Raw genomic sequence first — 20,334 nt, forward strand, 5'->3', positions numbered from 1 at the left:
TGACCTTAGCGGAAGAGCGGTGTGGGGGAAGGGGGAGGTGGCAAGCGGCCGAGCTTTCTGATTGGCTGAGGGGTCCGCGGCCGTTGGGGCGGGAAAAGGCTGTGGAGGGCTCGAGGCCGCAGTGGGCATTGGGTTTTCCTCGCTCTTGAGGTGAAGACAAGCACGCGGAAGGCGAAAGATTCTGTCTGGAGTGAAGCTCAGGGGGTGGGTTTATGGATCCAGTGAGTCGCCCAGGTGTCCCCCGAGGCTTCTGAAGATGGACAGACCTGTGAGGTCAAGATTGGCCTCCCTCAGTGATTTCCAGTTCGGAGCTGTCGCCACAGAGACAATCGAAGACGCTCTGCTCCACCTGGCGCAGCAGAATGAGCAAGCCGTGCAGGAGGCTGCCGGCCGGATGGGCAGCTTCAGGGAGACCCGGATCGTGGGTGTGGATGCCGGGCTGGGGAACGAGTTTCATGGGAGAAGGGGCGCGGGGGGGCGGGGGGACACCCGTCTTTGAGTCACCGACCTGGAGATTCCGTTTACCTTATTCATCCAAATAAGTGTTGTTAGTAACTACTAGATGCCTGGTCCAGGGGATGTGGGAACGGACGAGACCCCGCAGCACCCCACCCTTGACTTCAGCCCCTACAGAGTGCTTACCCACACACCACTTGGGGGAGAGCGGGGTAGAACCGAGATCCAGATTCGAACAAATCTGTAACTGACACCAAGGACGGTTAGATAAGTGACGCACCAGATAAAAGAAGCTTTTATGGGGATTGAAGGGAGTGATAGGGAGAAGTGAGAGTAAGAAGAATTAAGGTAGACCTTGAGGAAGGATGGCATTGTGGTTGGCGAAGGTGGAGGAGGGGGACAGCATTTCTACCCAAAGGGTATGATAACCGAGTAAAGCTATGGAAATAGAGAAGCTTGGGGTGAGTGTGGAAGAAGAGTTGAAATTAAGACCAGAAAAGTCTCGAGACATTCAGTGTGGAAGGCCAAGGGGAAGAGTTTATACATAGCTTACTAGGGAAACAAGATGGCATTGAAGGTTTTCAAATCCGGGAGTGATGTGACTTTAGCCTTTGCCCTAGAAAAATATTATGTTGGCTCTGATGTAAAGAATGATTTGGAGTAGAGAGAGAGAGAGGAGGGAGGTGGACCAGAGGAGTCTGTGTCAGTAGTTAGGCAACAGGGCAGATGGAATGACAAGGGAGGATGGATTAAAACATTTCAGAGATAAAATCTGGAGCTCTGCAGTGGATGAATTTAAGAGGTGAAGAAGGCGAGGATGACTGTGCCAAAGGGTTGAGCCTAAGAGAATGGGAGTATAGTGGTGCTGTTAAGAGAAACACACACATTCATTTAAAAAACAAAAAACCCAGGAGGAAACATGACCTTTGTTTGGGAAGGTAACAGATTTGGTTTTGGATCTACTGAGTTTCCAGTGCTTGTAGAACATCTAAAGTAGAGTGTCTGGTGAGCTGTTTAAAAAATAAGTCAGAAGAGAAGTCAGAAGTGGAGATAAAGTTTTAGGAGTTATCTTCATAATGATACTGTTGAAAACTGGCCGAGAATGAGTCTGAGAGGGAGAAAAGAAAAGAGAAGCAGGTCAAGGTCAAAATGTTCCCTAGGAGACATTTTGTGTTCAGGCACTTGGAGTAGGAAGAAGAGTCATGAAGGGAACTAAAAATATGGCTGGGGAGAAAGGAACAGAACCAAGACACCTTGGGAAGCCAAGAGTTTCCCGAAGGATGACGGTCAGCTGTTTCACATGCCTCAGGGATATGAACGATGGAATAAAGGTTGCAAAAGGGTGATGTTATTTAATAATTTGGACATATTTGCTGGCCTTTGAGATCATTGTTGTAGCAAGTTGGGAAAAGTAGAAGCCAAACTGCAGAACAATAGGGAATTCATGAGGAAATGGAAGCAGCAGGTTTAAGCCAGCCTTTCAAGAAGGTTAGCAGTGATGGAAACTAGGGAGATAAAGAGCCGTAGCTTAATAGAAGGGGAGAGTCTTTCAGTTAATAGATGAGTTTATAAGTGCAGGATGGAGAGGCAGTAGGGTAGGGAGGCATAACCGTTATGCATTGCACCTAACCCTACCTCAGTTTTCTTGGCAAGTTAAACTAGAAAATAGAAACAATCACCCAGATAATTCAGACCCAAACCAAAACAAAACCAAACAACTGTATACTCGCAAACAAAACAGAAAGGAAGCTTAAACTCCAGCAAATAAAAGGACTAATAACATACAATTATGTGTTTTAGGGTATTTTGCTTAACTGCTTAAGCTAATCTGCTCATTGGCCACTGCTAGCAGGGTTTTAGTTTTTGTAACAGTAACGTTTTGTACATATGTGTAACACATCAAACGGACTGTTCAGCTTTGTGCTAGCATGACTTCCATGTACCTAAGAAAGTCGAACTTTCTCTGAAGAGACATGGTCATTCGACTGTGCATAATTCTTTACTGATCAGTGCTAAAAGTCCCAAGTTCTACAGGAGCTTCCTTTGTTAAGAACTAACATTTACCCCTGTTTCCACCCTCTTAATAAGATTGCAAACTAAACAGAATTCTATCTGGGGCTGTTCTTTCAAAGAGAAACAGAGGCAGCCTAAGATCTTGCCAAGGTATCTTGCCCCCCCTCCCCCAAAGTGGGCTATGTTCCTGATCTAGGGGATATTTCTTCCAAACCAGCCACTCCATAGTAACAAACTTGTTCCTGGGGAGAAGTTCAGCCACCACAGATTTCACCCAACAAACTGGTGGTGGGGAGAGGGTGTCCAGCTGTAAAGTGAATCGTGTTTGTAAAGCAATGGGAGTTCTCTAGAGGGCGGTTACTAAACAAACACTGTTGTAAAGAATATTGAAGCTCCAGGAGGGCCTTTTTCTGTTCCTGTCAACATTCCACTGAAAACAGAATATAGGGGCTAGGGTTTTTAATCCATCCAAGAATCTCCCTTGAAGCTGGAGTTTCCCAGCATGGTGTAGAGGCCAACTGAGCCAGCTGGTATGTTTGTGTGTAGCTGGCCAAGCCTTTTATCAGCTGGGACCCACAGGAAGGCTCAAGGGTCACTGAGGGGGCTTGGGAAGCCCTTGTCTTTGGCATTCAGTCAGTCTCCTTTTCGTGCCTCTGATCTGCTTGTTGGCAGGAAAGGGAACTCAGCTCAGTTTGGGTTGTTTGAGTCCCCTTTCTCACCCCCTGACCCTCTTCCCTTGGCCCCATCATGGCTTTTACACAATGCCAGGAGTTCACAGAATGGTTTTAGTTGCATCTTGTGAATTAGTCTCTTCTCTCTTGTTTCGGCAGAGTTTGTTTTTCTACTGTCTGAACAATGGTGTCTGGAGAAATCCGTGAGCTACCAGGCTGTAGAAATCCTAGAAAGGTAAAGCCCTGGGCGTAGTGGTACCTCTTAGAAGGACTAACGTACCCTTTAAACATCTTAAAAAAGAAAAAAAAAAAAAAAAGACAGTCGCCCTTCAGCACGAGACCTGCTTTGGCACCCTCTACTGCTTGCAAATGTCCAGTTTTTCAGCCAGGGACTAAGACTGGAGACTGGAGATAGGGCAGAGCTTGCTGCACAAACTTCCTTTAGTTTGAGTGAGTGTGGATTGATTACTCTCCCCTTCCCTTCCTTCTAGGTTTATGGTTAAGCAGGCAGAGAATATGCACCGGCAAGCCATGGTCCAGCTGAGTGAGAAGAAGGAGCCTCAGAATTGGAAAGCTCTGAAAGAGCAGCTTTCCAGCAAGTTTGTCTTGCGTCTTGTGTCGTGTGTTCAACTGGCGAGCAAACTTTCCTTCCACTACAAAGTAAGGAGCGGGGGTCCCTCCTGGGCACCTGCGTGGTAGCAGAAACCAGCTCGTCCGTAGGCGACTGTGAGAAACTGCCTCCTAAGCTAGGTGTTATGACTCCTGTAGAAATTCCAGAGTGCAATTATGCTTCCTAAATAAGCACACCTCCTACACACACACACACACACACACACACACACACAGGTAGTTCTTTAATAGCCTACGGTTCTGTTCCCAACGTGTAATTGCTGGACAGATGCCATCATTTATGCAGGTCACCTTTCCTCCCCTTGGACTCAAGGACAGTTTACGTAAGGTGCCTGAATTGCCAACAGGCCTATCAGTGTTAAAGACAAACGGTTACATTTATAGGGGATAAAATGTTTCCATACCCCTACCCGATGCCTGTGTGGTAAAATATCATTCCTGCCACAAAGATTCACTGTCTTCTGTAGCCAGAGGCTGCACTCGGTGCCATGGGTACAACAAGTGAAAATATTGCCAGCACCCTCAAGGAATTTATTATCCAACGGGAGGAGACATGCAGGCAGATAATGTGGGAGCGCGCTCTGCTGAGTAAATACAGACAGCTATGCGTGTACCTCCTTGGCCTTGGAAAGTCAAGCAAGTGTATTTAAAGAAAACAACTTCTTGAAGGTGGGTAGGTAGGCGTGGGCAGGAGATGGGTGGATGCTAAGAAAGAGGGAGAGGCATTCAGGAAAGCAGGGAAAGAGGAAAGGGAGGAGAGGGAGATCCAGACACAGGAAGCAGCACGTGTACAGGTTTGGAGAGCTGCACAGTCTCAGGAACTGCAAGTAATCCTGTGTGACAGGCGTGGGGCGTGAGGGGCCAACTGCCAAGAGAGACGGCGAGATGAAGGCATGGGCTGGACTGTGAAAAGCTTTGTATGCTACGCCAAGATGCGTGATCTTTAGTCTGACACCTCTCTCTCTCTCTCTCTCTCGCTGTTTTGTTTTCCTTTGCTCAGATCATCAGCAACGTTACAGTCCTGAATTTCCTCCAGACTCTAGGGTATGTGCACAGTAAAGAAGAACTGCTGGAGTCAGAGCTTGATGTTTTGAAGTCCCTGAACTTCCAGATCAATCTGCCCACTCCCCTGGCATATGTGGAGATGCTTCTGGAGGTGTTAGGTATCTACTGTGTCGGAGGGTGTGGGTTGGCATCTTCGTAGAAGGCAATAAGCATGTGCCCAGGGCTTTGGAAGCAGTGGGCAGAACCTGCCAGTGGGAAATGGCAGGAAGCCCGAGATGACCGAATCCCGTGTTCCTTTGGTACCTGTCAGGGACGGAGACTCAGGTCTCAGCGTCTGGCTGGTCTCACTGGGCACTCTCTTATTACAGGATCAACGAGGTGATTTTCTAGAGGGATGAGATAAGAGGGGAGCAAGCAAATATATTCTAATTGTGTGTACACGGCAGATAGAGATTTCTCTATCTTCCCCTTTATCCTTTAAAATTGACCTCCAACTAGGAACGCCTGGGTGGCTCAGTGGGTTAAAGCCTCTGCCTTCAGCTCGGGTCATGATCCCAGGGTCCTGGAATCGAGCCCCGCATCGGGCTCTCTGCTCAGTGCGGAGCCTGCTTCCCCCTCCCTCTCACTCTACCTGCCTCTCTGCCTACTTGTGATCTCTGCCTGTAAAAAAAAAAAAAAAAATTGACCTCCAACTAAAGAGGTTTCCTACAGTAGAAAACATTAGCTCAAGAGCTTTGTGTCACATGTCAATGGTGATAGTGATCAGAGAGGACCCACTTACCGCTCTTTGCCATGCCCATACTCCATCTAGGATACAATGGCTGCTTGGTCCCAGCCACACAGCTTCACGCAACCTGCCTGACCCTGCTCGACCTTGTCTATCTTCTGCATGAACCCATATATGAGAGCCTGCTGAGGGCTTCCATTGAAAACTCTGTACCCAGTCAGCTGCAAGGGTAAGCCAACTCCTTCAGGTAGGCCCCTTCCAGAAACAGTGTTTGAAGCACACCTCGAGAACATACCACGGGAATGGAATTTACCCAATAAGGCATCCAGTCCACAGATAACCTGCATAGGTCACTGGTTTTAATGAACTCCCAGTACGTTACTTAGATGCAGATGACTGAACCCCACCAGCAAAAACTGGAAAGGATTTTGCTTTTAAATTTAAATGACTGCAGGTAATTAACATACTTTCTTTCATAGTTCTTCCTTTACTGCTGTTTCTATTTGAGATTACTGGACTGCCTTTTAGTCGCTTAGAAAAAAAAGACAGTCACGGGGACTTAGACAAAAGGGTTTGATTACTGTAAAGTCAGACTGGTAAAAAGGCTCACAGTTCCATGTGTTAGGGAGGCAGATGGGACAACAAAGGCCGATAAACCAGTCGGAAGGTTCAGGTTTTGATCCCAGGTGGGTTGGGGGAGGAGGCCAATTAGCCATCACTTGGGTATTTCCTTCGGTATCTAAAAAAGTCCAAGATGATCAACATAAACAACTCATAGTTGAAGTCCCATGGCCCTCAGATTTGGAAGGTCAAGTTCCATTCAAGCTCCAAAACTGATATGGTTTTAATCACTCAGGGAAAAGTTTGTTTCAGTGAAGGAAGACTTCATGCTGTTGGCAGTAGGAATCATTGCGGCAAGTGCTTTCATCCAAAACCACGAGTGCTGGAGCCAGGTGCGCACCCCTGACCAGGACTGGTGTGGTCAGAATTCACTCAATAGAAAGCATTCTCCCAACGGTTAGGGGAAAAGATAAGACAACTTATAAAAAATAAGTCAAGACCCAGCATGAGGATGAGTAAGCAGGATTTGGGGGGCGGGAATACTAGGGCAGGCCCGAAAAGCCCTCTCGTTTTCCCCTTATGGAACTGGAAATGAAGGGTGAAATTCAGCTTGTTCTTCTCCCTTTCTGATGACAACCAGCTATTATGGTCAGGTCCAGTAAGTATGTGCTCCCCAGTAGAAGCCAATGTCTAGGCCCCAATGCCATCTTCATATTTCATAGACCTTATCTCCAGCAGAATAAAATGTCTAGCAGAAACTTTCCAGGCTCTCACTATCCTAATGTCACCTGGCCATTGGCAAACACTGGGATCTGGATTTAATCTCCTCTGCAAATGCAGAGAAACAAAAAAATTTACATATGGCTTGAGAGAACAGGCCAAGGGATGTGTCTGTGCGCTAAAACACGGTGAGGTTATTTAGTAATACGGAGTCTGTCTCCTTCTGTAGGTTGTGGGGCATTTGCACAGCATCACAGGCATTGCCTTGGAAAGCATCGCAGAGCTCTCTTACGCAATCCTAACTCACAGCGTGGGAGCCAACACGCCTGCACGAAAGCAGCCGGCTCCTCCCCACCTGGAGGCCAGAGCTCTGAGGGCCTCCGCTGCCTCCAACACATGAGGTGCCTCCAACACATGAGGTGCCTCCAACACATGAGGTGCGCTCAGCCCACCAAGTATAAACAGCCTTCCTCACCACGCTCAGCCCTCCTTCTGTTTACTCTCCGACTCAGGATACAGAAGTTCTGAGTATCTTTTTGAACTATGTTTTTGTATTCCAACTTCATGCTCCTTTTTCTGCACCAGAGAGAGAGTTAAAGTTGACAAGCAGATCCTTTTCACCGTTATCAAGACTAAAAATGCCAAGGAGCTGGGAGGAGACAGAACATTAGTGAAGTTGGTTCGTTTTTGTTTAACAAGATAGTTATAGCTTTTCCTTAACTGTTCACTTCATTGAGAGAGGACACCAGACATGGAAATTAGTATTAATTAACCAGGGGCTTGAAAACTGGGACTGTTTGGGTGACCTTGACTGATCATCAAGGAGGCAGCCTTTATCTCCCCTTCAAGTTAGCTTAACATCTCTGTTCTGTCACCGAGATGTACACAAATGGGGCTTCGTCTACAGCTGACTATCTCCACGAGTCTTTTTTAAAAATAACACTAATCCATCTCTAAACATGTTTCAACAGAATTTCCACAAACTGCACTTGAACTCAACACTCCCAGAATATAAAGTACTCTATCTTAGTCAACAACAACAAAAAAAACCAACAGTACACCTCTGGGCAGTTATCAGACTGCAGTTAAAACTTTTATTACAAATAATTAAATCTCTGCATAATGTCTCAGACAATATCAAACACCATTTCATTTCATATTTCTAACAGAAAGCAGAGTAGGCAGTCAGCACGAGAACCGAGACAGGACAAGTGTTAAATTTCAAGCTTCTGATCATACCACCTGGTGACCAAAGCTGATATGTCACTCTCTCACATTATCCAACTGTGCGTCTCACACATCTTGTCGACTCAGTGCAGACCGAAGTTTCTAGTTCATATTTTAAGTGCAGGAAGTTGAGAGAGATAAAGCCCAGTGAAAACACATCAATCTCAATTCAACTCCATTAACAATAACAACAAAAGCAAATTTAAATTAGTTTTGAGGGGAAGGGGGCAAGGGAGGTATGGGGTTAAGAGCCAAAACTATGACAAAGGCTGGTAGCTGTACAAGGCATGTTGTAGCTCTGGAAACTGTCACATGATATCCTAAAATAAAGTGGCTTTTGTGAATTTTTTTTTTCCTTTTTGGTATTGTAAACATGTGCTGTTTAATAGTACCCGAATTTAATTTAAAATACTTTTTTCTCTTTGCAAACAAAACAAAATTTAAAGCCTTTAAGGCAAACTTATCTTCCTCAGGAAAAAAAAGTCACTTGTTATAAAACTGTGAGGACACCCAAGCAAGCCCCCACTTGAGATTCGTCAGCATGAACTTGAGAGCTTTTGTCCACTGTTCCTCAGAGTTAAACTGGGTTTTGATGGAATAGGAGCCGCCACTGCCTCCTGTGTCTTCAATCTTGCCTTTCTCCACATCCATCCTGCAGGTGGACACAGCAGAGCTCATTAGTAACTGAGATCCAAGTTAAGTCAGTTCAGGCAAATGGGCAGGGACTTGGTCATGGGACCATTCACGTCATTTTATCTAGTAAAGAACTCTTGGCAAGGAATGGTAGTGTATTTTGGATTTGCTTGAAAGCCAAACATCAAGAAGGCTGTCACAAGAGCCTCATTGTCATTGCAGAGTACAGGGACAGGACACACACCCAAACAAATGAGAAGCCTGCAGCAGAGGGTACGTGGGGGTTACAGTACTCCTGTCTGTTTTCCTAGGCATCCCTGAACTCAAGGGGAGAGAAGGGAGGCAGAAGAAAAGAAATGCTTTGTTTTGGGGTGACAGAAGCAGCTCGGCCTTACTCTCTTGAACTAAGGTCTCCGTCTATCATTGGGCTCTTATAAAATTTGACCAAAGGAAGCATTCTTATTTATTTCCAAGGGCTTAAGGGGAAAAGCTTCCGGGAATTAGAGAACTGGTTTGACCTCTGTGCTAAGAAAATCCCCCCAAAGCCCCGAAAAGAATATTCTTTCTCCTCAGGGACCAAGTGGTCACATTCAGTCTGGCTCGGAATGTTGACTCTGTCTTTGCCCATCAGTGTCCTGTGACTCTGTGGCATTTTCTGCTTTCCCACCATTTACACACTATGTCTTGCTTCCACTCTTACTGTCCCTTAAATCCTGCTCAATTTGGTCCTACTCCATGTTCATTCCACATTAGGGGATACTGACCTGTAAGGAAGACAAAAACGTGTCTCGCCTTTTTCTACCTCTTCTTTGAACTGCTGCACACAGTCCAGGAAAGCCACCATGGCATGGTCAAACTTGTTGTCCCAGAAAAACCGCAAGCCCCCAGAACAATATAATGGCAGCTCCTGCCCAGGAAGAGAGAGAACCAGCTAAGGGGGTGGCACTGAGACTGGCTACCAGCGATTGTTGCCAAGCCTAGCAATCCCTCGAGTGGTGTTCTGTCCGTATTCCACTGGAAACAGTAAACTCGGGCCAATACGAGCCACCAAGAACTGCTTCACCATCACTGGAAATGAATTAAACCCTTGATCTCACAGTGATCCCTTTCCCACTCCAGCATATGTCTCCTCTGATCTGCCCTTAGCCCTTTGCAACAGATTGTAAGAACCTATTTTGTGTCTGCAGTCCCCAGAAGGCTAATCCTGACCTAGACAAGACCCCAAACAAGACATGGGATCATGAGGTACCTCTAAGAAAGAAACTAGGAAATGCTGTTATCAAAAGGAAACCATTCCCTCAGGAGGTACAAGGATTCTGCCTTCCAGTGAGAATGGGGTTTCCCAGAATACCTTAGATTTATCTGTCAGAGACTCCAGATACGAATGGTTTCCATAGGGAACGAGCCGATACCTAAAATGGAGATGCACACGGAGACGGATACAGGACTCCTGCTGAAGTGATTACTGGAATGTTAGAACCCAGTGATTTTTAGGCTTCATCCTCCCAAGGACAACTTTTATTATTCCCACCCCTCTCCCTCATCTCCCCATAGACTCCATGTTTAAAAGATGTTGTTACTGAGCCAACTACATTTATTATATAATTGGCTGGGGGGGCCTTTCATTGGAACATGTAGGTTTTGTTTAGGCTGAAAAAAACAAAAGCTGAAAACAGCTTGAGGAACCACCAAGGTTCTGGAGAAGCTGGGCTGGGAACCACAGCTCTGGTCATGCAGTTCAAGGACTGCTGGCTGAGTGGAGAGAGCCCTGTCGTAAGGGGGATGATCAGAAGCAGAGTCTCCACAGACAGAAAACCCTCACTGTGTTGGGAGCAAGGGCTCCTGGCCCAGCAGAGGACTCCCAGGTTGGAGATACAGATTATATCAAGGACACGCCACACCCCAAGAGAGGGGGGCATTTCTTACCTCTGAAATTTCAGACCCATTTTATTGGCCAGGGCGTGGAGCAGCAACACCGTCTGACCCCAGGCGGCATTGATCTCATTCCATTCCACGGGCACACTGGGCAGGCGACCCAGTCGGAAGTTATTGATGGTGCCAAACTGTCCACTGTGCCTGGAGGAAGGCGGGAGGGTGGGGGGAAACACAGGGAGACCTTAACACTCAGCAATTTGAGGCTTCCAGCTCGCACCTAAACCCTTGCATAAATCTCTCACCCCATCTCCCCATTCACATACCTCAGCTCTACTGGGCATTTTATTTACTTAAGTAAGCTCTGTGCCCAACGCGGGGCTTGGACTCACGACCTCAGGATCAGGAGCCACGTGCTCTACCGACCGAGCCAGCCTGGAGCCCCTCTACTTGGCACTTTAAATACACATCCAAACGTGAGTCATCATCTTTCTGCTTGTGCTCAGATGCCGAAGCAGAAAGGGGCACATCATTCCTGAACTCTCGCTCTCTGTTCCCTCCCCTCAAAAAACACCAAGCCCTCTTGACTGGACTTCCTAAATCTCTCCAATTTGTCCACTTTTTTCCAAACTCAGTGCCGCTGCTCTATCTTTTCCCACTTAGAGGCCACCTAACAAGTCTCCTTACCACTGGCACTGCCAACACTTCCCACAGCGCAGGTAAAGCGACCACTCACAAAATGCTTCAGTGGTTTCCACTGCCCTTTGGATGAAGCCCAAATCCCTTCATGAGGTCTATGAGCTCCTTGGAGAACTGGTCACTCTCCAGTTTCATATCTAGTCACTCTCCCCTTCACACTCAATCGCCAGTCACAATAAGCTCCTTTCAGGTCTCTGGACTCACCAACCCCATGTTCCTCTGTTTCTTTGCACATGATGTTCCTACACCAAGAACAATCCCCCCTGCAGGCTTCCCCTTCATGTCTCAGCTTAAACATTAACCTCCCCTGGGGCAAACTTTCCATGGGGCCTTCCCATATTGCACCCAGTGCCTTTATACAGCCCGAGAGCTCCCCCCGCCGCTGTCGGGAGTCACAGTCACCACGCCGCATCACAACAGGTTATCACACAGCCATCCCTTCCACGAGATTCTAAGCAACCAGAAGGTAGAACGCACACTGTGTGCTATTGCCCTTTGGGTTCTTAACATGGTGCCCGCCATGTATGAGATGCCCAAAAGATACTAGTTAAATGGACAAAACGTCGAATAAATACATCAATGATCCTAGGGGGAGCACCTGGGCAGATGACAAGGTTTTCATGGGACTGGGGGGCTCATGTGTACAGTCCGACATGGTGGGAGGCGGGCACCCCAGCCTGGTGGTCAGCAGCTAAGGTGCAGGCGTGCAGTGCTCCCCCGACCCTCCTCACCCTCCAGCCCACGTTACCAGATGTGGAAGGTTGCATTGAAGACATTGGTTTTCTTCAGCTTGTCCAGCTGCATCTGGGCATAGCGCATCTGGTTTTCCACGCTCTTCAGCTCATCGTCCAGCTCCAGCTGTTGTCGCTTGAATTCACTGTACTCCCGCTGGTACCTGTGAGCAGCAAAGGGGCCGCTGAAGGTTGCTGGTTCAGGACTGAAACTTCTCTCTCACCACCCGGCATAACAGTTCAGTCTGGTGGTTATGGGGAGACCTAGTTACAGCATCCTTTCCATTTGGCACAGATCCCATTCAAAGGAACATACAGGCCCTAGTTGTTCTGCCTGCGAGGGACCGAAAGGTCTCAAATTCCAGCTGCCCACATGCAAAAGGTAGAGGAAAACAGGACTTTCCTAAACCCGGGCCAAGCGCTTCTCGTATTTCTGATCCTTTACAGAAGGGAGGTGAGGGGGTTAAGAGTGGCTTTTTCCTTGAAATGACCGTAACTGAACTACCAGAACCTCACTTCTATGCACCTACCAGTCCTTTAGAGTTAGATACACCATTTCCAAGGAAACTTGCTCACTACTTTGAAAAGATTAATTTTTTCTCTATCACCTCCCCCACTTTAGTTAGTGCCGCCACTGGGTCTCCTCCCCTGGACAGAGGATTCTTTCAGGGCAGGATCACCAGTGAAATTTTGGGGCTGGGAAAGAACGAATGTAGGCCACCATGCTCATCTTTCCAGAGCAGGATGTGTGTTGGGTGGCTGACTTACGGTTCCCGACATGATGGAAATGCAACTAGAACCCTCGTTTCTCTGCTATTTCACCGACACACTTTTTTCACTTATATGGGCATGCCCCTTCATATAGAACCCTCTCAACAGATCTCAAGAAACAGGGCCTGAGGGGCGCCTGGGTGGCTCAGTGGGTTTGGCTCAGGTCATGATCTCAGGGTCCTGGGATCGAGCCCCGCATCGGGCTCTCTGCTCAGTGGGGAGCATGCCTCCTCCCCTCTCTCTCTCTACCTGCCTCTCTGCCTACTTGTGATCTCTGTCTGTCAAATGAATAAATAAAAAATTTTAAAAGGGCCGTCTGGGTGGCTCAGTGGGTTAAGCCTCTGCCTTGCCCCCAGGTCATGATGTCAGGGTCCTGGGATCGAGCCCCGCATCGGGCTCCCTGCTCAGTGGGGAGCCTGCTTCCCTCTCTCTCTCTCTGCTTCTCTGCCTACTTGTGATCCCTGTCTGTCAAATAAATAAAATCTTTAAAAAAAAAAAAGAAAGAAAGAAAGAAACAGGGCCTGGAAACAGTATGTAGGATCTGGAGCAGACAAGCTGCCAAAAGACAGGTGACTGCAGCTTACAAAGTACACAGACACGTTCAGTTAGAAGCCACTTGTCCTGGAGCCTTAGGCCAGGAAGACGGAGGAAGAGGGTGACGACTCACTGAGCTTCCTCCTGGTCCAGTCTCTCAGCCTCAGCCTGGACCTTCTCGAGATTTTCCGCCACCATCTTGCGGTTCTTTTCCACCTCTTCCAGCTCCTGGATCAGCCTCTCCTCCTCCAGTGCCAGCTCCTTTAGCTCCATTTGTAGCTGTTCACTGTCGTCCTCGTTCATCTGCTCTAAGATCTCCAGACAGCGCCTGCCAAGCACACAGGCAGAATATACTCACTGCAGGAGCCCGTTATGCTGTTTACCCGAGCACAGCTCCCGGGTCAGAGCCAGGCCATCTCAGCATAGGGACAGCTCTCACATCCAGACCTCAGGTTCCCGGCGCCAGCTCAAGAGGAACTCACTTGTAGTTCTGACACTCATTTTCGGTGACGTTGAGCTGAGTGTCGAGCTGGTCTAAGAGAGTATCTGTGCATTCCTCGCACAGCGGGTGGTCTACATCAGTCTGGCCTGACATGATGTCAAAAAGGTCCCCAGTGACCTGGAAGGGTGGGGTAGGGGAGAGTCAGGGTAGGGCCTGGCGCCCGCGACCTGTCAGGCCACCCCCTCTAGGAGCCAGGCCTCCTGCTGCGACGCTGCCCACTTGCCTTCAGTCTTCGGCTGAGGTTCTCCATGGTGCCGCCGTCAGATGCCTCCCCGATCAGAGTGAAGCTGTTGGCACTTTCAGTAGACATCATCCTGCAGACAGCCCCCCGCCCACGGGCCACATGAGGGAGCAGAGAGGCCTCCTCCACCGACTGTTGTTGTCAGTGGCAGGGACTCTCAAGCACCGGCTGAGGGGTCTCAAGGCACATACGCACTCCTAGCCCGACTGACCTCCCAAGGGTACCTCTCTCCCAAGGGAAGGCCATGCTGGTCTTCCACAGGGGCACTCAGCTCGAAGGTTGGCCTGGATGGACTAAGGAGGGGAGAGGGGGCATCAAAAACTGACATGTGGGTGTGTGTCTACAGCAGAAAAGGAAGGAGAATCAGGAAAGACCATTTTAAAATCTTATACCCCTCGCCAGCAGCCTTCACATGCATCAACGACTAAGAACCTGAACGTCTGACAACACCTGCTACTCTAAAGCTTTTCAAGAGCCCATCTCTTTTATCGTCATTCACTCCCTCAGACTTTCCATTGTCCCTTCCCACTGTGTGAATGGCTACAGGGCAAACCAATACTGGAAAGGGCTGGGCCAGGTATAAGAGAATACATCTTTTCTGGAAGAGCCAAAAGGTTGGTGATTTATCTCCACCACCTGGCTCCAGGTCTCAATTCTGGGTTCCATTAAAATTCTATTGGCCTCTGGCAAGAAACAGGGGGCTGGGAGTGGTAGGCACCTGGCTGGGGGGATGAATCTGCGAGAGACACCATCCTGGCGAGTTTCAAGAAATGGCTCCTGGGAAGGAAATAAGAAGGCATTAGAACTCTGGCAGCTTGGAGGTGGGAGTCCCAAACAGCCTCAGAACTATCTGGTTTTAACCTTGATTGATAACTGCCGGACTTGATAAACCAGACACTTAAGAAATAGGAATTACCTAGCCCATCCTCAGATATGTGCACTAAGAGAGGACCCCGGTACAGACACACCCCAAGTCCCATGTAACTTTTTATGGGAAACATCTCCCAACTATGTTATACTCCACTGTAGTTAAATTTACATTTTCTCAACACTTCCCAGTTAGGGGTAGGGGAAGAATGCCCTGAAACACCACACAAGAAAAAAGCCGTATCAGACTGCAATGAAGTTTGCCGTGGCATACAACAAAGTAGGTAATTTATATGCTTTTGATACTTTGATATAATTTATGTGTGATCAAATACTTAGACATCTACCTTTGACAAAGAAAATGATCACTGATGTTATCACAGTTTAAAAATGACATGTTTGGGGTGCTGGGGGGCTCAGTAGTTAAGTGTCTGCCTTCAGCTCAGGTCATGATCTCGGGGTCCCGGGATAGGGTCCCAGGTTGGACTCCCTGCTCAGTGGGAAGTCTGCTTCTCCCTCTCCCTCTGCATTCCCCAACCCCTGCTCATGTGCACGCAGTCTCTCAAATAAAATCTTTAAATAAACAAAAATGACATGTTCTCTAATACTGATGATCCTTTCTAGCTAGAGTAATCATATTCTAGTCCAAACTAAGCTACTTTTGAGAATGGAGAGGAGTGGACATTAATAATTAGCTAGGACAACAGATATAAACCAGGCATGCCTTGGGATGACCTGTGTGTCCAGGTCATTTCCCACCTATAATGGCTGGTAATTCTGCTTCAAATAAAAAGCCTCTCCCCACATTTTAAAATTATGCCTCATTTGTCATCGTGTGACCTCAGAAGCACTTCTGGACCTCCTCCATGACCCACAGAGGCCTGATCATGTAGACTATCTCTTGTTAACCAAAATCCCAAAAGTCTCGGGGCTCCTGAAGCACCAAGTACCCTGCAGAAACCCAGTTTGCATTCCAGTGTTTCTTACCTCTCCTGGGTTAGCCTCTTCCTCTTGGGTCTCTCCTGGTTTCACCTGGGCAGTGGCAAGTAATGGAGCTAAGGACAAGGAAAATATCAGAATTAGAGAGAGTCTTAACAAAGCTGGAGTGTGTATGAAAGTATGGGAAAACAAGGAAAAAAAGCCTCATCACCACTCCCACCTCCACCTTTTCCTTTAAGTACCATCTGCACATAGATAAACCTTTTGTCTTCCTCCCCTTACCCCCATTAAATCAGATTAAGGAAATTTCTTTTTAGATTAAGGAATTTTAAAAAAATTTTCCCACTGTAATATCACGATTGTGTTTTGAAAAAGACATCTTAGCACAAGTGCCATCTTCCAGTCATTCGCTAAAATGACCAACACAAAGGGAGAGAGGAGAGGTACCCCCCCTGTATGTTCTTTAGGTCTTTTAGAAAACATGGAGTTGTTCCTTTGGCAACATACATGCGAATTTACAAAAAAGGTGATACAGTGGACATCAAGGGAATGGACGCTGTTCAAAAAGGACTGCCCTGCAAACATTACCATGGAACAACTGGAAGAGTCTACAATGCTACTCAGCATGCTGTTGGTGTTGTTGTGAACAAACAAGGACAAGATTCTTGCCAAGAGAATTAATGTACGTGTTGAGCATATTAAACACTCAAGAGCCAAGATAGCTTCCTGAAGCCTGTGGCGGAAAATGATCAGAAAAAGAAGGAAGTCAAAGACAAAGGTACTTGGTTCAACTGAAGCGTCAGCCTGCCCCACCCAGAGAAGCCCACGTGGCGAGAACCAACGGGAATGAGCCCGCGCGGCTGGAACCCATTCCCTAATTCATGGCATGAAAAATTTAAGCAAAATAAAAGACGTCAAGGCTGTAAAAATGTTTCTCTTGAGCAGAAGCATAGTGTCCTTTCCCCTCCAAAAATATTTAAAGCAAACTTTTTGTCCTAAAAAATAAAAATAAAAAACAAAAAGACATCTTATCTTTCAAAAATACTCACCAAAACATTTACAGTATCTTTACATTTAGGATTTCCTCCAACATAATTAGGGGTGAGAGGGGAATAGACGGGGGTATAGATGAAACAGGATTTAAATATGCATTAATAATTGTCGAAGCTAGGTGATGCGTATATGAGGTTCCTTTTATACTCTGAAGTTTTCCATAACAAAAATTAACATCTCCTCTCCTCCAGAATAACTTGGAAGGAACACGAGAGAACTTTCTGAGAAGATGAAACCATTTTACATCCCAATGATCTGAGTTACACGAGTGTATCCATTTTGTCAAAAATGCACAGCTAAGATTTGTACATTTAGAGGCATGACATTTTTGAAGATATAGAAAACACAAGAATGGTGAATGTGGCTTCTTGTTGAAGCAGGGTGATGGATATGAGGGAGTTCACTATGCTATTTCCTTGACCAAATGATTGAAATTTTCTGTAGTAAAAGGTTAAAAATATATTAAAGAGGGGCGCCTGGGTGGCTCAGTGGGTTAAAGCCTCTGCCTTCGGCTCAGGTCATGATCCCAGGGTCCTGGGATTGAGCCCCGCATCTAGGTCTCTGCTCTGCAGGGAGTCTGCTTCCCTTCCTCTCTCTCTGCCTACTTGTGATCTCTGTCTGTCAAATAAATAAAGTCTTTAAATATGCACATATATTAAAGAGTTAATTCCACTCAAAAAGAGAAATTAGAGGGCGCCTGGGTGGCTCAGTGGGTTAAAGCCTCTGCCTTCACCTCAGGTCATGGTTCCAGGGTCCTGGGATCGAGCCCCATGTCGGGCTCTCTGCTCAGCAGGGGGCCTGCTTCTCTCTGTCTCTGCTTGCCTCTCTGCCTACTTGTGATCTCTGTCTGTCAAATAAATAAATAAAATCTTTAAAAAAAGGAGAGAGAAATTGGTAGCAATGATAACAGCTAACACTTGAATACTATTTGCCCAGTATATCCCTAAGTACTTAAGTTTTTCATCATACCCAATCCTTACAATTACCCTGAGGTCATTTTACATTTTACAGATAAAGAAACCAAGAAACCAGGGCTTAAAAAGTAAAAGTAACTTACAAAAAGCCATCCAGCTAGCAAATGACACTTATGATTTAAATCCAAACAGGCTGACTCTGGACCCAAGAGCTTATTTAAACTACCTACCTATTCAGTCTTTTTGTCTCTAACTTCATCCCACTTCTTGGACTTTAAGAAACTGTTCCTCCATTTACCTAATGTTGGCCACCGGATAAGTCACTTAACCTCTCTGAGCCTCAATTTCTCAACTGTAAAATGATGACTGTACTCCTCCATTGGGGTTGTTGCAGGGATAAGTGATATAATGCATGTAAGGCACTTGCTATACGGTAAGCCCTCAACAAAAATTGTTTATTATTATATATACATATTCCTTTACTCTATATATACATATTCCTCTACTCTGAAACAGTAAGAGCAGAAAACTAAGGACCCTTCCTTAAAATAGGAAGCTCTCAGAAGCACACACTGTCAGAACTCCTTCATGTTCCCGACTAGAAAACGGGGAGGCCGAGAGATGAAATGACTTTCCTAAGTTCACAGCAAGTTTGTGGCAGATTACAAAGACAGCCACCTTAAGACCTACATCTCCAAAGCTGCCCTTTTCCCACGATCTTGACCACCCTCTTTCCAAAGGTCTCCCTGACCTGTGAGCTCCTGGATGGTGACACGATCCAGGATCTTGAAGCTCGTGTCCAGTTTCAGGGGCTGGCTGCAACGCTGGCACACGAAGCTCACTTGCATGGTGCTGCTGGAAGTTTTAGACCCCTCCATCCCTGCGGCGGTAGAGAGGCGATGTTAGGTTGAATCAGCGCCCTTGAACTCTAGGTCCGGGGCTACCACCTGCCTTGCTGGTATAGTGAAGGGGGGAAATCCTCGCCCACGCCATTCCCTGCAGGAGCGGTCGGATATCAGGCGGACCCGTTTCCGGGAAAGCCCTGGCAAAGCCAGTTTACCAGCCCAGAGTCTGGGAGCGGCTTCGACAGGGGCCGTCAGGGTTCCCAGGCTCACTTCTAAAGCCCCGGTTCAGCCCCCGAGCGTCACCTCGGGACCCAGAGCCCGCAACCCTGGTCCGGTCTACCGCGGGGGCACCGTGGCGTCAGGTCTCCCCGGGAGGGACGCCTCCAGAGCTGCCATAGCACAGCCTTCTGATACTTCCCTATCGGCCAGCGGAGGACTTCCGCCCGGACCGGACGTGACGTCATGACCGCCTTGCTGTGGCTCGGGTGGTCGGTCGGGCCGTACTTGTTTACGGGCCCCGCCGCGCCACCTAGAGGCTGATCTGGGAAGCGCGGCAGGCGTTGGCGGGTGGGCAATAGTAGTGAGGAAGAGGCAAGGATGAGTTGGGAAAGAAAGAGGAGCCTCACCCAATCTGCAACTCTGTGTCTTTTCTTTAGATTTGTTACTTCTGAACAGAACCACTTTAATTCTTCTTGAAGTATCAGTTTTAAAACTTTCTCCTTGGGGGAGCTGGGCTCTCTTTCAAATGCCCCTGAAAAAGTGGTAGACACACTTGGGAGGGGAAGGTGAGGAGGTAAATTTTATCCTGTTCTACTTTATATTTTAAAATTTTAGCTATTTATTAGAGAAAATGAAGCGTTTCAGATATCAAATATCAAGTTATTGAAATTATAAAACTAAAACATTTTATCTTGATGCAGGAATAGACCACAATCAATGGAACATAATATAGTTTAAGAATAGACCAAGTTGGGGCGCCTGGGTGGCTCAGTGGGTTAAGCCGCTGCCTTCAGCTCAGGTCATGATCTCAGGGTCCTGGGATCGAGTCCCGCATCGGGCTCTCTGCTTAGCAGGGAGCCTGCTTCCCTCTCTCTCTCTCTGCCTGCCTCTCTGTCTACTTGTGATCTCTCTCTGTCAAATAAATAAATACAATCTTTAAAAAAAAAAAAAAGAATAGACCAAGTTTACAGGGGTTTTAGTATATTGTAAAAGCTCGTATTTCAAATCAGTGGGGAAATGAGCTACTTAATAAGTGATGACTGGATCCAAACAGTCATGTAGAGAGCAGAGAGCTGAATCTCTACCTCCCTGTTTACCCCGAAAGAAGCTCCAAATTGGTCACAAATTTAAGAATCAAAACCACAATAGTTAAAGGTACTAGATGAAAGCATTAGTGAATATTTGGAGTGGAAAAGATCTAAGTATGATGAAAATCAAAAGCAAAGAGGCAAATATGGAATTCTACTCCTTAGAAATTAAAGCTTTCTGAACTGTCAATGACACTGTAAAAAAATTTACAGAAGAAAAATGTAGAATATAGTTGTGGCTCATAAGACAGGTGAGTTTCCTCAATATACAGAGATCTATTTGATCAAAATACAGAACTTTTTCAAAAAAACCACCAAAGACCAGTAATGAAATGGGCAAAATATATGAAAAAGTGAGCTCGCAGAACAACAAATGGTTGATAAAGAAACAGATGTTTCATTTCATTTGTAATTAA

General features: G+C 46.8%; 2 protein-coding genes, 1 long non-coding RNA gene and 1 pseudogene across 14 annotated transcripts in view; 2 read left to right on the forward strand and 2 right to left on the reverse strand.

The window, feature by feature from the left end:
• LOC309851284 overlaps positions 1-20,334 on the reverse strand; it is a 94,758-nt gene that overhangs the window by 26,597 nt on the left and 47,827 nt on the right. The gene's annotated exons all lie outside the window — the stretch shown is intronic.
• Positions 245-8,533, forward strand: CNTD1 (cyclin N-terminal domain containing 1). Of its 5 annotated transcripts, none has more exons than XM_082706277.1 (8): positions 245-425; positions 3,300-3,375; positions 3,632-3,800; positions 4,771-4,933; positions 5,587-5,731; positions 6,359-6,455; positions 7,013-7,184; positions 7,221-8,533. In XM_082706277.1, the coding sequence occupies exons 1-7, from the start codon at positions 257-259 to the stop codon at positions 7,181-7,183; spliced, it is 990 nt and encodes a 329-aa protein (XP_082562403.1). In that variant the 5' UTR covers positions 245-256; the 3' UTR covers position 7,184; positions 7,221-8,533. The 5 variants fall into 5 exon arrangements, with proteins under 5 accessions (XP_082562403.1, XP_082562404.1, XP_082562405.1 ...); XM_082706278.1 differs by having other exon boundaries at positions 4,807-4,933; XM_082706279.1 differs by lacking the exon at positions 245-425 and adding an exon at positions 800-875.
• On the reverse strand, positions 7,860-19,056 carry BECN1 (beclin 1). Of its 7 annotated transcripts, none has more exons than XM_082706267.1 (13): positions 18,915-19,056; positions 18,518-18,646; positions 15,848-15,915; positions 14,712-14,770; positions 14,218-14,286; positions 13,976-14,066; positions 13,733-13,869; positions 13,384-13,578; positions 11,963-12,109; positions 10,570-10,719; positions 9,995-10,055; positions 9,408-9,550; positions 7,860-8,662 (listed from the first exon to the last, which is right to left on the reverse strand). In XM_082706267.1, exons 2-13 carry the CDS (start codon positions 18,642-18,644, stop codon positions 8,494-8,496), a joined length of 1,416 nt encoding a protein of 471 aa, XP_082562393.1. In that variant the 5' UTR covers positions 18,645-18,646; positions 18,915-19,056; the 3' UTR covers positions 7,860-8,493. The 7 variants fall into 7 exon arrangements, with proteins under 7 accessions (XP_082562393.1, XP_082562395.1, XP_082562394.1 ...); XM_082706269.1 differs by having other exon boundaries at positions 18,882-19,049; XM_082706268.1 differs by having other exon boundaries at positions 18,827-19,049.
• Positions 15,922-17,286, forward strand: LOC309851274 (large ribosomal subunit protein eL21 pseudogene; annotated as a pseudogene). The gene has a single exon. The product of its transcript is annotated as a large ribosomal subunit protein eL21 pseudogene (transcript).

The sequence above is a fragment of the Mustela nivalis genome, assembly GCF_964662115.1.
Source record: "Mustela nivalis genome assembly, chromosome: 17".
Taxonomy (NCBI): Eukaryota; Metazoa; Chordata; class Mammalia; order Carnivora; family Mustelidae; genus Mustela; species Mustela nivalis.

Excerpts from the sequence above, each read along its gene's own strand:
- CNTD1 (XM_082706277.1), top strand. The coding sequence starts at position 257 with ATGGACAGACCTGTGAGGTCAAGATTGGCCTCCCTCAGTGATTTCCAG. Across the intron at positions 3,376-3,631 it reads GCTGTAGAAATCCTAGAAAG|GTTTATGGTTAAGCAGGCAG; the intron begins GTAAAGCCCTGG and ends CCTTCCTTCTAG. Across the intron at positions 6,456-7,012 it reads ACCACGAGTGCTGGAGCCAG|GTTGTGGGGCATTTGCACAG; the intron begins GTGCGCACCCCT and ends CTCCTTCTGTAG.
- BECN1 (XM_082706267.1), bottom strand. The coding sequence starts at position 18,644 with ATGGAGGGGTCTAAAACTTCCAGCAGCACCATGCAAGTGAGCTTCGTG. Across the intron at positions 14,067-14,217 it reads GGCCTTCCCTTGGGAGAGAG|GATGATGTCTACTGAAAGTG; the intron begins GTACCCTTGGGA and ends GGCTGTCTGCAG. Across the intron at positions 13,870-13,975 it reads ACCTCAGCCGAAGACTGAAG|GTCACTGGGGACCTTTTTGA; the intron begins GCAAGTGGGCAG and ends CCACCCTTCCAG.